Genomic DNA, 17,627 nt, shown 5'->3' on the forward strand with positions numbered 1-17,627 from the left:
TGTCTGTTTGTTGATCTTGGTTAGCATGTATGTCTTGAAAAAAATGTTTAAGTTTTAATTTGCGAATGAATTTAAACAAACATATGCGTGTGTCAAGTGAGTCATATCGTGTGGTAGGAACAAATGCAAGGCCTTTAGAGAGGACTTGCATTTCAACTTCTGTGAGCGTTCTATGTGACAAGTTGAATATTTGGGACGACCCTATGGTTTGGGTGTTTTGTATCGCGAGGGTCTTTGATTGCTTGATTTTTGATTTGACACTAAAAAAGACTTTTTTTGAGCGGGAGCCGTAGTGCCAGGTGCAATAGTGACACTACGTGTAGTATTAGAATGTGAATCTTCTTCAGAGGTGTCACTAGAGGTTTGAGCATACGTTGGTCGTTTATTCACTCTACGTCTGGATTTATCCATCCAGGCATACACAAAACCTCGTTGGTAATCCAGCTCATCTCTACGGAGCTTTTTAATCTTAGACCCTCTTAATTCCACTTTGAAATCATCTAGTTTTTTAGTCAGCTCTTGATATTGTATAATATAGGTGTCATCTTGCACATGTGCCTTCAAATACTCAACTTGTGATTGTAAATCAATTTTATATTCATCTAACTCAACCTTGGTGGTCTCAATGATCAATAACATCAGGTCATAAGAACACTTATTCAAAATGGCATTCCATTTCTGTAAAAAATTTGTATTGTCTAAAAATAGACGTGGCTCCGTACGCATGCGCAGACCTCTGGGTATACGTTTCAGCCTACAATATTCTGCTAACGTGGCAGCATGCAATTCAGCTCTGATAATGCGTTTGTGAGTAGTTTCTAATGTGTCCCAATCAGAAAAAGAGGCACCTTGTTCAGTTGCAGAAAATAATTGAAATTCCGCCAACAGATCGTTGGCCTGCTGTTCACTGTATGATAAGGTGAGATCCCAACCTGAAGTAGCCATTGTAAAATATTAACCCCAGAGAAAGTTGCAGACTCTAGTCAAATATAGAAATTGGGGACAAGTTACACACAATGTAACAAGAGTGAAAAGGTGCATGTATTAGATAGAAAAAATCACTCTATGGACCTGTTCAAAGGGTAAAGTTAATTGAATGATGTAACACAGTTCACCAAAACTTGCTCAGAATCAAGGAGGGGAAAACTGGGGCAAGCCCCAGAAAAACCACCTCACAGCCCAATCATCGCATGAAGGGTAAACGGTATCATTATATCATTCCATGTATGCTTGTAAGTTGAAAAAATAAGCACTATAATGATTGAATAGATTTTAAAGTCCAAGAACTAAGCAAACTTAACTTGTAGCTTGCGGGTTCCGACGTGCACGTTTCGATCCTGCCTCAGGGAACACACAGGAATTGTTGGAAAAAACATGCGATGGGTATAGAGTTTCTGAGAAAAACAAAGTTAAAACGTCAATACTTTATTCAAAAATTAAATAAAAGGCTTTTTTCACATAAAAGTTAAAACAATTTAAACTTAGCTCACGGCTAAACAGCAAAAGGACTCACCAGGATGGACAAATGTCTCCTATATGAAAGCGCGAATGGCGCAGGTTTACTGCTTTGAAAGGTAACCAGAGCGGAATGACCGCCAAGGTTTTAAAGGACACTGTACGGCGTGATCACGCACTAAAACGTGATGACGTCATAGCACTTATGAATAAACCAAAATAAAACAAAAAACAAAGGAGTAACTCAATGCATTTCCATTGTTTTTTGTTTTGTTTTATTTCTTTATACTACCTTAATAAGAGCATGAAATTAAAATTGGTCTCATTGTCTTAACAGCTTTTGTAAGTACCTTCTTTGTTTATATTTCGAATGATGTTATTAATTTTGCCACTGTTGTTTCTTTCTAGGATCAGCAAGAGCAACCCAACATCCTTGTGCTCCGCGAAGAACAGAGAGGGCAAAGAGCGCTGCAGGAACAAGAATCCATGGCGATGAAACCACGCCATGCGATAGACACGGAAAGTGCTGAACTTAAGGAGGTGGGACCACTTATTTGTGTTTAAAATCTCAAAGGAGGTAATTTTTTAAAACAGGGCAGCTAGGTTAAGAGGACACAAAAGCACTTATTTGTGGATTAGTTTGTAAAGACACTTTGGAGTCTGCATTGCTTGGAAGCTGGTAAAAATATAATTTTAAGTACCATGCATGCTTTGTAACTCTGCCCCCATTTCAGCCAAAATCTCCAAGAACACATCTACTGTTTTCTCAACATGCGTATCTTTTTTTTTTTTTTAGCATACCAAGTTGGGGATTTTATAAAAACCCTTTTGCATGCATTAAACCTGATTTCACTTGTGGAAAAAAAAATTATTAAATTACCCCTCCCCCAAATGAACTCATTGGAGGAATGAAGAGAGGACAATAACATTTCTAATAGTTCAGAAATATAAATTACAAGAAGGTTTGGTCGTCCTTAGACATGAAGAGGGTAATTTTGCAAACAAGGCACTATAGGTGGGCACCTACCTAGATGCTTTGTTAAAAAGATAAGCAGGTGCTTACTTGTCTTTATAAAGTACTAGAGTATCTGGCAGAGAACATGTTATGAATGTAGGTGCAATCGCTTGCACCTTATCAGGAACATGTGTAAATAAAGGCACATATGCACATGTAAATTACATTATTTCATCATCTAGACATGTGACTCCAACCACGCTCTATGCAAATTTGGCAACATGTCATGGTACTTACTATTATGCCTGTTGGATTTTGTAAGAGGTCATGCATGCATTTATATAACCACATATGCATAGGGCAGGAAGGTGTCTATCACCTATTTTATAAAGATACACGTGCACATATGTGTCTTTAGAATCTACTTTGAAGGCATGGACCAGTGACGAAGCGAGCATGGGTGGCACCCCCCACTCTTTCCACGCCCCCCCCATGCCACACTTGCGCCATCCCTTCCCACCCCCATAGCTCTAAATCTTCGCCAGCGCAAGCAGCTTCTCCACCTGCTGCTCGTGCTGGCTTTCCCTCTGACGTCACTTCCGGGCCCCACGACCCGGAAGTGATTTCAGGGTTAGTTGCTTATGCTGGCAAAGATTTTAAAGAGGAATGGGGCGCGGGGAAGGGAGGCTACAAGTGTGGCTTGGGGGGTGGAGGTGCCTGGGGGGCGGTCTGCCCCCTCCCCTTACTACGCCACTGACATAGACAATTACACCTCTTTGGAGCAAGCATACATATTAGTGCCTAAATAACATATATATATGCACATTTTATGTAAATCGCAACCTTGCCTGCACCGCATCTAACTCTTCCCCTGAATACACCATCTCTAAAGTTGTTTATAAGCATGCACATAATTGCACCATGCTCACTTTTCAAATACAAGATAATTTTTATAAAAGTCATTTTATGTGTACAACAGTGAGGGGAAAAAATAAATAACAACTCACTGGATGCATGTTGGGGGTTTGTTGCCGGACGTGCAGTATCCAAGTTGTTGCGTCCATGACCCAGGTTCAGTTGGGTTAGGGCTGGCAGCAAGGAGTAGCCTTAGGGCAGGGGCAGAGTAATGGTGGCAGGGGGAGGCAGCTGCGTTGGAGAGAGCAGAGCCGTGGTACTAAGGCCCAAATTCTATTTTGGAAGCGCCTATTTAAATTGATTAACAAGTTCAATTAAGCTTTTTGATCAGCAATAATTGAAACTTAGGCGCCTATCAAGAAAGAGCAATTCTGCAATAAGAGGCCTCTAAAAATTTAGGCGGCCTTCAAAAAGAAAAATAGGCGCTTTGCACGTTGGGCGTGGCTACGTGTTAGGAGCCTTGTCGCAGAATCGCTACTCTTTAAACGTGCATATGCGCTCATATAGGCTCCTAACTTTTAGTCTATTTATTGAGCGCCTCCAGAATAGGTGCCGCTCAGCGTGATTCATTAAACAGCATCCAATTTTACATGAATCGCGCTGAATGGTGCTTATTTCTGCGCCTAACTTTTGGTCGCTTCTTATAGAATGTGCCCTTAAGTGTTAGAGCCAGTTGTGCATATGCGCTGATTTATGCGTGTGCAGAAGAGGAGACAGCAAGTGGCCCAGATCAGCACAAAGCTTTTGCTTGAGCAGAGTTAGGCGTACACATGCACAGGCAAGCCGTGAAAGAGTATTTCCTGACATTACTCCTGAGTCTACCATCTTGCCCTTCAGAAGCATAAGTAACAGATAATTCAAAATGTGCCTGGTTATGGATTAACAGGATGCGGTACTGAAACCATCCAGCCTTTTTCAGTTAGGATAACAATGATTAAATCCATCCCTGGACTATCCAAGATCAAGAACAATCCGTTTCCCTCATCATCTCCATAAAATTTTTTCATTGCAATATAACAGACCCAACCCCCTAAGTTCCCTACTCAAATGACAGTACGCACACCACTCTGCTCAAACCAACCATACCCCATGCACACTCCCCATTCAATCACTCCACTCCCCATGTCTGTAGACTAAAGGTAACCGCAAAAACACCTTCCACAGGGCCAAATAAGCTATCACCTCAGGGTTGGAAGAGCATTACTAAGTGCTGTTGTCGTTGAACATTGTCTCCTTTTTCGTTGATGCATCTGTTTGCCTATTTTCTCTATGTAACCTGCCTGTTTCTCTTGTTGACTCCTTAATAAAAATGATTTAAAAAAAAAAAATCCATCCCAGGCCTCAAGACACACCTAGCTAGTCAGGTTTTCAGGATATTCACAATGAATAAGCATGAGATAAATTTGTTCGATATCTCCGTTGTGGGTATCCTGAAAACCTGACTGCCTAAGTGTGTCCTGAGGACTGGATTGAGAACCCTGATTCGGAGGCATGAAATTTCCATCCCTATGGTCCAAAGGGAGTCATATTTGGAGGAAAGATTTGTACTTGACACTTATGCTATTGAAAATGGCATCAATTGGATTATGGGTAGGGTTACCAGATTTTACGATTGTAAAATCCGGACCCGTTGCCCTGCCCCTAGGCCTACCCAGTTCCAACCAGCCTTGCCCCATTCTGTCCCAGCCTAGCCCCGCCCCTCACCCTGTTCTTATGCTCAGAGCCAAGTTGGGAGAGCATTTGCCCATGTGCACTTGTGACGCAATGTTGTCACATGTACGTTACATAGGCGTGTGACATCGCCGCGTTACATCCACGCATGTGCACATGCCCTTCCGATGTGGTCCCGAGCTGGAAGCTTTTCAAATCCCAGGCAGTACCGGGTTATGAAAAGCCATCCAGACGCCCGGACATGTCCTCTATAAAGAGGCCATGTCTGGGTAAATCCAGACGCCTGGTAACCCTAATTATGGGGAAAGGAGATATCATGCCATAGGATGGATAGATAGATTTTATCTGGCTGGCTACCAAAGAGGAGAGTTGTGGTTTGGGACAGCTGACGAGTCCATTCTGCTGATCATCAAATGGAAGAGAATGTGCTTATTGTATTTTCTATGAGTAATATTTGTTCCTGTCGAGACAGGAGGCATGAGACTAGCGTAGCCAGGTGGTCCATGAAATCTGCCCTGTTCATTATGTTGGTTGGGGAAAAAGCATTTTCTAACAGTTGACATGTAAGCATAGATTTCAGAGCATTTTTGAGAATGTTGTGAAATCCATGCCCACATTTCACTTCCTTGCTTGTTTTATGAATAACGGTTTGTAAATTGAATAAATCTGTGTTAGATGAACTGAAATTTGATTTTCTTTTTGAGATGTCTGTCCATTATTGACATCCTGCCAAATAACGCAGTTATGCTTCTGTAGGGCTCCTTAATCAAGAAAATTGGCTATTAATTAAACTGTATTTTAAGTTGTAATTGATACTGTTCAGATGTGTTGCATTCCTGGGAACAAGGCAGCAACACTTTGGTTAGGAATCTGTTGTTCTTGTACAATCCCACTCTATTCCTGGACAAGTGGATTATGTATCCCATCTTGTGAGATCTCTCGTAGGAAGCTTCATCTACATATTTTTGAACCTCCCCTCTTACCTCTGCACTGCCCTCTGACTTCCAGTTGTCTTCCTACAGTGACATAAGAACATAAGAATAGCCTTACTGGGTCAGACTAATGGTCTATCAAGCCCAGTAGCCCATTCTCACGGTGGCCAATCCAGGTCACTAGTACTTGGCCAAAACCCAAGCCGTAGCAAAATTCTATGCTACCAATACAGGGCAAGCAGTGGCTTCCCCCATGTTTTTCTCAATAACAGACTATGGACTTTTCCTCCAGGAACTTGTCCAAACCTTTCTTAAAACCAGCTCCGCTGTCTGCTCTTAATACAACCTCTGGCAATGCGTTCCAGAGCTTAACTATTCTCTGAGTGAAAAAAAATTTCCTCCTATTGGTTTAAAAAATATTTCCCTGTAACTTCATTGAGTGTCCCCTAGTCTTTGTAATTTTTGACAGAGTGAAAAATCGATCAACTTGTACCCGTTCTACTCCACTCAGGATTTTTGTAGAGTTCAATCATATTTCCTCTCAGCCATCTCTTTTCTAAGTTGAAGACAGTAAGAGCTAGTCTTTTTCTGCTCGTGTTTATTTTTTCTCTAACTTCAATATTTTTGTGCTTCGTGTTCTTGTGCTGCAGAGCTTCCCTCATGGGGACAGCTCTGGCTACAGGAGATCACAAACTGTGCCTGGAAAAGTCTGTTTCCAGGGGATGGCTGCTTTGCAATGCGCTCACCTGGACAGTCTGCATTCACAGATCAGGGCTCAGGGACTTTTCCCTTAGGAGAGTTGCTCACCCCAGGATTGTCCGCTAGTAGATTTGAGCACAGGTTGTATGGCTCCGTGGAGGTGTATCTAGGATCGAGGCCGACTGTGTTCCTCCATCCGTTCGTGTGTGTGGCATTTTGGGGTGTGGTGGAGGTCTCTGGCCGAGGAGTTGGGCCCAAGAGGCAGTCAGAAAACAGACAGTCCAGGTTACAAGGCTTACGAGGCAGAGGTTCTCCCTGTAAGCTGTTTCAGCTTCTATTTTGCGGCTCCCAGCACATAGCATGGTACAGTGAGTATCATTCCCCATTTGTGGCGGATGGCTAACGGGTAAGGATCCGTGTTCCAAGTGCCATGTGGCATGTGAGAGGGGGAGTGGCATTGACTTTAGACCCCCCCGCCCCTTTGGGGGGGGGTTCTACTGCTCATCCATGGGCAGTCCAAAAGGGTGAAAATGGGCCGGGGGGAACACAACTGACCTCGCAACAATCCAATTGCTGTTATAATTTAGGTTTATTAGCAATAAACAAAAGAGCTCACATGAAACAACAAAGTACAGCACATTGGGCTAAAAGGAGAACATACATACAAAGTGTCTAGCTTCTGTTCATAGATCCGTTCTCCCTCTCTTCTCCCCCCGCCTCTCCGGGCTATGCCAGCCGGCCTGCCACTTATATACTTTAGTTCAGTAGCCTAGGGTAGTTACAGATTACATTCTCACTTTCCATTGGTTTGTCACATGCATCATTTCTATTGGCTATATGGTCTATACACTTATCATGGAGCCATATTTAAGCATGACATCACCTAGTGTCAAAACTGACCTTTCTATTTCCCTGACACTGCATTCTTAATACTAAGGCAATAATTGCTGAGGACAGGCCTCCTCTGTTCTGAGCTTGATTGTAGTTCTGTCAATAGTTCTGATAATTCTTTGGTAGGACATTTTATCCTGTACTGTTGCTTGAGTTTATCCAAGGATGTCACAGTCGGCAGATCTCTGCCAGTTACTAGAGCAAAAGTGAATCTGTCATAGAGCATATTGTCTCCTGCTAACAGGCAGAAATATGATTGTCCAGAGGCTTGAATTCATAAGCACAATGTCTCTCTTAGAAGTATAACTTTATTTTGCGGGGTCTCAGGGGTCTTCGCCTACATTTTCATGCAGGTCTTATTCCCGATTCTTCCTTAGCCTACATTTTTATGTAGGTCTTATTCCTGATTCTTCCGTCGCCTACATTTTCATGCAGGTCTTATTCCTGATTCTTCCTCAATCCCCAGCAAAATGCAGCCATGATTCTATGCCTAAAGCCCACAAATCCTCCAAGAAAGACTGGCAACTAGCTCATCAGTCCCACCTTGAATATGAGGAACCGTTCTGTTACGCACCACATGTCCAGGAAAAGAGTGGAATTGTGCAAGGACGAAAGATTAGGTTCTTACCTTCACTAATCTTTCTTGTAAATCCACACTCTTTTCCTGGAACCCACCCTGGTAATTGCTGATTCGCCAGTTGTCTGCCTCAATAAGTACTGATAAGTTTCACTTCTGTTTCTTAGACCAGCCTTTCTAAGATTACCATTTAATCATATTGTGCACTTTGGCCTGGGGGTTTGTGTCCCACTCTGTTAGTGGAGGCTGTGTCTCCTTATTGTTTATATATTTTGGTTTCTATGAATTTTAAGGCTGTGTCTCCTTATTGTTTACATATTTTGGTTTCTATGAATTTTAAGATGTTTATACTCTGTTATGATCGTTCATGATTGTTATGCAGTTTCTAATATGAACAGATTAGACTTGTTTCTCGGGGAGTATCCCTGTACCCTTCCCTCTTTTTTGTGTTCTTTACAGGTATGACTGTCTGCTTTTATATCAACTAGAAGTCAAAGGGCAGCCCTGAAGTAAGAGAGGAGATTCAAAAATATGTAAATTAAGCTTCCTACAAGAGATCTCGTGAGATGGGATACATAACCCACTTGTCAAGGAATAGAGTATGGATTTACAAGAAAGAAGATTAGCAAAGGTATAAACCTAATCTTTCGTTAAGCATTGTGTAGGTATTTTAAAGATATAGTTCAGGTAAAACAAACCAGGAATAATCGGAGATCGCCCAGTGATTCACAATAGAGAATGACTTGGGAACAAAGTTTGTCCCCGTCCCTGTCCCCATAGGCTTTAGCCCTGTCTTCGCCTCATCCCCACAGACTCTGTTCTCATTTGCACAAGCCTCGGACGCATGATTTTATATTTAAATCCTCTCTTCCTATATTTTTATGCTTTGTAAACCGTGTCGAGCTCCACTTCGTGGAGATGATGCGGTATATAAACTTAAGGCTTAGTTTAGTTTAGTTTAAAAAGAGACAATATTCTGTACAACTGTTTAGAAATCATAAATAGAGCCTTCCATTTTGATCTGGTTTTGGTTCAACCTTCTCAGTTGCCTAGGTTTTTACATCATCTGGAAAATAAGTGTTTATTAAATGTTGAAAACGATCCTTGATGCCAGCAATGATGGATGACTCTGTTACAGTAGCAGTAATATGAACAGCTGGGCACATGATGGAAGGATGTTGCAGATGGTAGGAATTTGATCAGCAGATAAGACTTTTGATGCCACATGAAAGGCAGATGAGACACAAATGATGTCATATAAATCCCAAAGCAGCTTCTGATGTTTTTTAAATTATTGAATTCAGTTGTCAATTGTCTAAGATGTTTTAAGTTTTTACATATTGATATTGGTCTCAAATTTTTAGAGAATGACACAGGTACAACGTTTTGGTCTTGTCCCTGCAGTCTCTATCCCTGTCTCCATCCCCAGCCCTTGGGCTCTGTTTCTGTCTCCATCCTGTGGTAAACTGCTGACACCTTATCTTTGTGTCCTATTCTAATTCACAAAACTGGTTATCAAGAACTTCCTCCCAATCTGATTTCCAGGATCACTAAAGTATGAAAATCAACATGATTCTGGACCAAAGGAATCCAGACCTGTCTCAAGAAATACATCTAGCCAGTCCAGTTTTGAGGATTTATGCAATGAATATGTTACATTACATTAGGGACTTCTATTCCGCCTATACCTTGCAGTTCAAGGCGGATTACAAAAGAGCTAACTGGACATTTCCAGTGAAGTTACAACAGTATTGGTTGTTGTTTTTTTTTGGTTACAAGGGAGGAGAGGTAGCTGGATTAATTCCGGAAGAACTTGCAAATTGGATATTAAATTGACTGTACGTTACTGTGTGATATAGCAAATAGATTACAGTTAGAATACAAATAAGATTACATTACATTTCAGGGATCTGAATACTTGGTTGGTGTTTTGGGGAGGAAGAGATTACCGTATTTTCGCGGATATAACGCGCGCGTTATACGCGATTTTACCTACCGCGCATACCCCTCGCGCGTTATATGCCTGAGCGCGGTATAGAAAAGTTTTTAAACATAGTTCCCACCCCGCCCGACGCCCGATTCACCCCCCCAGCAGGACCGCTCGCACCCCCACCCCGAACGACCGCTCGCACGCGCTCCCACCCGCACCCGCATCCACGATCGGAGCAAGAGGGAGCCCAAGCCCTCTTGCCCGGCCGACTCCCCGACGTCCGATACATCCCCCCCCCCCCGAAGGACCGCCGACTTCCCGACAATATCGGGCCAGGAGGGAGCCCAAACCCTCCTGGCCACGGTGACCCCCTACCCCCACCCCGCACTACATTACGGGCAGGAGGGATCCCAGGCCCTCCTGCCCTCGACGCAAACCCCCCTCCCTCCAACGACCGCCCCCCCCCCAAGAACCTCCGACCGCCCCCCCAGCCGACCCGCGACCCCCCTGGCCGACCCCCACGACCCCCCCACCCCCCTTCCCCATACCTTTGGAAGTTGGCCGGACAGACGGGAGCCAAACCCGCCTGTCCGGCAGGCAGCCAACGAAGGAATGAGGCCGGATTGGCCCATCCGTCCTAAAGCTCCGCCTACTGGTGGGGCCTAAGGCGCGTGGGCCAATCAGAATAGGCCCTGGAGCCTTAGGTCCCACCTGGGGGCGCGGCCTGAGACACATGGTCGGGTTTGGCCCATGTGCCTCAGGCCGCGCCCCCAGGTGGGACCTAAGGCTCCAGGGCCTATTCTGATTGGCCCACGCGCCTTAGGCCCCACCAGTAGGCGGAGCTTTAGGACGGATGGGCCAATCCGGCCTCATTCCTTCGTTGGCTGCCTGCCGGACAGGCGGGTTTGGCTCCCGTCTGTCCGGCCAACTTCCAAAGGTACGGGGAAGGGGGGTGGGGGGGTCGTGGGGGTCGGCCAGGGGGGTCGCGGGTCGGCTGGGGGACGGGCGGAGGTTCTTGGGGGGGGGCGGTCGTTGGGGGGGGAGGGGGGTTTGCGTCGAGGGCAGGAGGGCCTGGGATCCCTCCTGCCCGTAATGTAGTGCGGGGTGGGGTTAGGGGGTCGCCGTGGCCAGGAGGGTTTGGGCTCCCTCCTGGCCCGATATTGTTGGGGAGTCGGCGGTCCTTCGGGGTGAGGGTGCGAGTGGTCCTGCCGGGGGGGGGGATGTATCGGACGTCGGGGGGGGGCATCAGGCTTTCAGGATGGGGACAGACCTTCAAGGGGGGAAAGGACTTCAAGGGGGGACAGTGCACGGAAGTCAGGGGGGGTGAACGGAGAGTCGGGACAGCGCACGGAAAGTCAGGGCGGGCGAAAGGAGCGTCGGGCATCATGCGCGTTATATGCCTGAGCGCGGTATAGAAAAGTTTTGGTACATATTATCGTGATTTCTGCGCACTATACCCCTGTGCGCGTTTTACACAGGTGCGCGTTATATCCGCGAAAATACGGTATTTAAGTGGAGGTTTTGGGGGAGAATTTATCTAGGAGGAGGGGGAAGGGTTGGGTTAAGATATCTGGATACATTTTTTGAAAAATAGAGTTTTGATTTCTTTTCGAAAAGTTTTGAAGTCGTCCGTTGCCGTCAACAGGTTGGAGATGGAGTGGTTAAGTTTTGCTGCTTGCGTCACCAGAAGGTTATCAAACATCTTTTTGTGCTGAGTGCCCTTGAGTGGAGGGAAGGCAAAAGGGTTTGGAGTTCTTCTTTGTCTTGAGGTGAGGATCTGGTTTAGGCGGTTGTTTAGATAGGGGGGGCGGAGCCGTTTAATGCTTTGAATAATAGACAGTAGAATTTGAATTGAATTCGTGCTTGCATAGCCAGTGAGAGTCTAGGAAGGCAGTTGTAATATGATCATATTTTCTCAGGGAGTAGATCAGTCTGAGGGCAGTGTTTTGTATAGTCTGAAGTTGTTTTATCATGTTGGCAGGGCAAGGTAGATAGAGGGAATTGCAATAGTCCAGTAGACCTAAGACTAGGGATTGATATGTATGAAATAGATTTTCCTTCATTGACTTTATGTATTATGATTATTCTGAAATCCAGTTGTATTGAAGATTGTGGATGACTGGGTTTGGCAAGCATTGACCTATCCTTACAGAGGGTAAAGGTGAGGTGATAAACAGTCTATGAGTAAAAAGAGACAAATGTAAAATTTAGAAAGGAGTAAGACTGTTTCCCTTTCTTTGAGATAGCCAGTAGTCCATGGAAGTATGATTACTATAATGCCTTTTTCTGCAGGGCAGTGCTGAGAAAAGCAAAAGTCCACTTCTAGAGGTTGCAAGGTGTTTAAAAAGCAAGCTTTAGTGTCCTTAACCTGGATTCTGAGATGGAGGACTCTACATTGTAAGATCCAATGGAATCTTTCACTCTGCTCCTCAAAGAAAACTCTATGCCCCTAGTTTTTTAAACTTTGGCACACAATTTTGTGACTAGCGCACAAAATTGCATATACAAATTATAGAATAGGGTCAATTGTGCACCTAATTTTTTTAAATTAGACACCAATTAGCTTGAAGTATCATAAATGAGCTGTAAATTAATAAGTTAAAGACCCAGGACCCGCTAAAATATTTTACAGATAAGTTCTTTGACTTAATTATAAGTCAGGAAGTTTTGAATTTGCAGCTCATGTAAACATTTAAAGTAGTGTTGAAAATCATTTAAGCTTTCAATCATTGACACATATGCAGTGGTTAGGCGGTGGGTTTTCCTATAGGGCTTTCCTATAGGACTGAGCATATGTAAGATTGAAAACTATTTTTGGTGCAATTAACAGGGCAGGATTAATTCGTCGAGGGACCCTAGGCACACAAGTACACTGGGCCCCCCTGTCCCGCCCCGCCCCCACCATGCGCCCAGGCGGAAACAGGAAGCTGCGTCAGAGGGAAGCTTTCGACAAGCAGCACCGCTTGCACAATTACAGTTCCCGTTGCCTTTCTTACCCGCCTTGCTTGCTTGTCTTACTTTCCGTCAATGGGGGGGGGGGGAGAGAGGATGCATTGCTGATCGGGGGGGGCCCGCGTTGCCGATCGATGCTGGAGGGGCCAATTGCCGTTTGGAAAAAACAGTGTTGATGCCCTCCTTCATCGGGCCCCCCTGACCATTTCGGGCCCTAGGCACATGCCTACTTGGCCTATTAGTTAATCCTGCCCTGGCAATTAATAGAGATATTGAATTATCTGAACACATGCTATAACTTGTGCACTAATTTGCACTTAAACTCAAACCTAGCACCTAACTGCTATAGAGTGCAACTGCAGAAGGGCACATGGACTGGCCAGGGATGTGGTTTGCAGAGGCGCGCGTGATAGCATTTTATCATTTAACTTGCACATCTCCCAGCATTTAGGCATGAACATTTATGCCAAGCGGTGACATGGTGGTAAGTGCTCGCGCCTAAAGTTGTATGTATAAATGCCAACTTAAGCGGTATTCTATAATGGCAATTACACCCAAATTTGGGTGCTTAAATTTAGGCAACCTTTTTGAGAATTTGCCCCCATATGCTCAGTCTTGTTTCAAACCCCCCTTAAAAAAAAGGGGGTTCTGAGGTAAACTTTAGCAGCAATAGTATAGAAATGTCTATAGCACAGAAAAAAAGAAGACTTTAGCATCACAATTTAGGTAGTCTTCACTTGATAGGGGAACTTTCTATCTACATGCAGGCACTGGCATTCCCTTTAGTACATGCATAGGCGGTCAGTGACTCAGCAGTTTGGGAAGGCTAAAGTTGGTGGGTTAAATTAAATACCTTGATGAGGGGGCAATACCTATGGCAGCAGGAAAGGGACAGCAGAGGCACTTTTAAACCCAGTATGGAAGAAATCCTGCCAGCTGCCTCCCTCGTAGGACCTCTGTAACTTAGGGCCAGACGCACAAAGCTCTAGCAATCTGGTAAAAGAATACCAGATTGGGAGCGATTTTGTTTTTCCGGGCTAAACTCAGCACAGATAGCATGCAAACTATATGCTCAGTACTTGGTGCTGTGCAGCCCGGTGAAAGGGGGAGGAACTGTGCCTGCACAATAGAGCAAATCGGTCTTCTGCGCAGTAAGGCTCCCAATCGCGGAGCTGTAAGCAGTTGTTGGCTATCCTTTTTTTTAATTATTATTATTATTTTTTATTTGTGACTTGCCCAGGATCAAACCCACAACTTCAGGAGCCATAACTAGTAAGCAGCAGCAAAAAAATATATATATATCATAGGTTGGAAGTTTTTTGTTTCCTGCTGCTTCCAAGCTCAAGCACAGGAGTGGCTTAGTGGTTAGAGCTCTGCCTAAGCAGCCTGTGGCTGAGAGTTTGACCCTGACAAGTTTGATTGATTTGAAAGATGCAGCTATTGTGTCTGTTATGTGAGTGTATGTCCCATGCCTAATAGCTGTGTTCATCTGCCCATAAGCGTGGGACATAAACTGGCAAAACAGCTACTTGGCAGCTCTAGACCTCCCACAAAATTCTACCTTGTAAGAGGGCGTTCCCTTTTGTGTATCACAAGGAGAGCTCATTTAAATACTAGTGAGCTCCTTGTAATGTATTTGCATAAGGTTCTCGGTAGTTGCTACGGCAGTACAGTAAACCCCTGCAAATTCGCGGTTCGCAAATCGCGGACTCAGTAATTCGCGGTATTTTCTGACCACCTCTTCCTGGTACTAAAGTCATGGTTACATCAATCAGGAGCTGCTTTGACACGCTATCTGGCATATCAAAGCAGCTCCTGATTGGTGTAACCATGACTTTAGTACCAGGAAGAGGAAGTCAGAAAATGTGCCCCGGCTTCGTAAGTACGATTTAAGCACCCGCTGGCACCCCAGCTGCCCTCTCCTGCCTTTGATCAACTGAAAAACCGTATTCGCGGTTTTTCAAAATTCGTGGGGGTTCGTGGAACGGAACCCCCATGAATTTCGGGGGAGTACTGTAGTTCTCAAGAACTCTTATGTGTATTGGAAGCTGAGCTACCATGCATGTAAAACAGGCTACAGTCAGTCTTATATGCATGGCAGACATTTGTGCATCAGGGCCCAAATATACTCCAGGGAATTATGTTCCCAAAAAATTAAAATAATACAATGTAAGGTGCCCACTCTGCCGATCCTTCCCCCCTATGGAACAGGAGTGACCAGAAGCATCAGCAGCTATCCTGTCTACCTCGCTAATTATACATTAAAGCTATGCGGGACAGGTCCAATCAGAACTGGTCAGTTTGAACCAATCAGAACTGGTTTCAAACAGTTTAAATGGATCAGAACCAGTTTGAATTGATGAGCCAGTTCTGACCAAATCTAACAGGTTGGACGAACATTTCTCAAGAACGTTCAAGTGCCGATAATAAAAATGGGTTTTGGACATATTTCTAAACAACCTAGGCCTTCATAGTGCCGCTGAACGACCAAAACTAAACGGGGCATTTCAGGAGGCGTGTCGATAGGTGGGAGTTGGGCTGGACGTGGGCAGGCTTAGACTCAGTCGTACAGCATTTATAACCGAAAGTTTTACAACAGAGACTAGACAGAACTTGGATGTTGTGACTTAGACCATGTAAAACATGGTTTAAGTCACAAAAACACATCTAAAGTCACCAGATAAGCACTGCAAACACATAAAACAGACCCCCCCCCCCCCAACACTATCCCAGTGATCACCAACCCCCCACCCCATAAAAATTTTAATCATAACTTTAAAATTCAGCCTCCAGACTATCATCTCCTGGCCGCCTGGCATAGGAAAGCTTAGTTGTCCAGCCCAGAGGCAGCTTAAGTCATCTTGGGGGTGAGTTAGGGACTCATGGAGTGGAGGACCCATGCCCATAAGCCCCTGTAATCACTGCATTGATCCTTAAACATGTGTAGTCCCCTATACACCCCCAAAACCCTTTTGTACTGGCATATAAGAGGCTCCTACAGCCATAAGGGCTATTGGGGTGGTAGAAAAGTGGGTCTATGGGATGCTGGAGGTGGTTTGAGGGGCTCATCATGACCTATAAGGGAGCTGTAGTGAGGAGAAGACATTGCACCCTTTTTGTGAAGTTCACAGCAGTGCTCTGTAAGGTAGCATGTTTGGGTATGCAGTCCATCACTTTGCAGACCCCTCCCACGTCCAACAGGGCTTGTTCTGGCGTTTAGACTTGGACGGAAAGTTGGACGAAAATGTGGTAAAAAGATAGACGATTTAGTGGCTTGGACGATCAGATCGGCAGGACGTATAATTAGATGATTTTCGAAACGAAACAAAAGTTGGACATATTTTTCGAAAATGTGTCTTAAGCTGTTTTTTAATTTGGACGACTTGTGAGATGGACGTAAACGGACTTAGACATCCCTTTCGATTATGCCCCTCTACAGTTCTGGACAAGGTATCTTTAAAAGATATCATCATAAAAGGGAAGACAGAGCATTCTGATAGTGAGATTGCAATACAGGCTGCAGTAGAGCAGGTTTCCTTAAAATCAGAGCAGACTGGTTTTAAAGATTGCAAATTATCTATGCCAACTGCTTAACAAATTGTAAATAGATATGACAAATAGTGTTTGAAATGTCTGTATGCAAATGCCAGAAGCCTAAGAAACAAAATGAGTGAGTTAGAATATATTGCTCTAAAGAAAAGATAGATATAATAGGCATCTCTGAAACCTAGTGGAAGGAAATTAACCAATGGGACACCGTCATACTGGGGTACAAGTTATGTTGTAGTGATAAGGTGGATCGAATTGGTGGAGGGGCAGCATTTTATGTTAAGGAGAGCCTTGAATTGAATGGACTAAAAATTTTTCAGGAACAGAAACACACTTTGGAATCCCTATGGGTAGAAATTCCATGCATAAGGGGGGAAAAAGATAGTGATAGGAGTGTACTACCATCCGCCTGACCAGGATGAATGGACAAATGCTAAAATGTTATCAGAAATTAGGGAGGCTATCAAACTGGGTAAATGTATCATCAGGGCATGCTAGGGAGATAAAATTCCTTGATGAAATCAAGGACTGCTTTATGGAGCAGCAGGTTCAGGAACCAACAAGTGGTGAAGCAATTCTAGATCTAGTTCTTGGAGCACACGAATTGGTGAGGGAGGTAATAGTGCTGGGGCCACTTGATAGCAGTGATCATTGTTGATATAATCACTGGAATAAGTTTACACAGGAATCCAATAAACACTTAACTTTAAAAAAGGAGGTTATGATAACATGAGACGAATGGTAAAAAAGAAACTGAAAGGTGCAGCTGCAAAGGTCAAAAATATACATCAGGCGTGGATGTTATTGAAAAATACCATCCTGGAAGCACAGACTAGATATATTCCATGTATTAAAAATGGAGGAAGGAAGACCAAATGGCAGCTGGCGTAGTTAACAAGTATGGCGAAGGAAGCTTTTAGAGCTAAAAGAGAATCCTTCAGAAACTGGAAGAAGGATCCGACTAAAAATAATTGTAAACAACACAAGAAATGTCAGTCAAATGCAACGCAATAATAAGGAAGGTGAAGAGAGATCTTGCAAAAAAGATTAAAGCAAAAACACACAGTAAAAACTTTTTTAGGTATATTAAGAGCAAGAAGC

At 44.0% G+C, this 17,627-nt stretch overlaps 1 protein-coding gene across 7 annotated transcripts in view; it reads left to right on the forward strand.

The window, feature by feature from the left end:
• The window catches only part of SLC24A2 (solute carrier family 24 member 2), a 478,660-nt gene that overhangs the window by 177,869 nt on the left and 283,164 nt on the right, over positions 1-17,627 (forward strand). For all 7 annotated transcript variants that reach the window (XM_033919559.1, XM_033919567.1, XM_033919576.1 and 4 more), the window contains one exon: positions 1,864-1,995. In XM_033919559.1, coding sequence (XP_033775450.1) covers positions 1,864-1,995 — 132 coding nt within the window. The remainder of the gene's footprint in view (positions 1-1,863; positions 1,996-17,627) is intronic.

This window comes from Geotrypetes seraphini, chromosome 1 (genome assembly GCF_902459505.1).
Source record: "Geotrypetes seraphini chromosome 1, aGeoSer1.1, whole genome shotgun sequence".
NCBI lineage: Eukaryota > Metazoa > Chordata > Amphibia > Gymnophiona > Dermophiidae > Geotrypetes > Geotrypetes seraphini.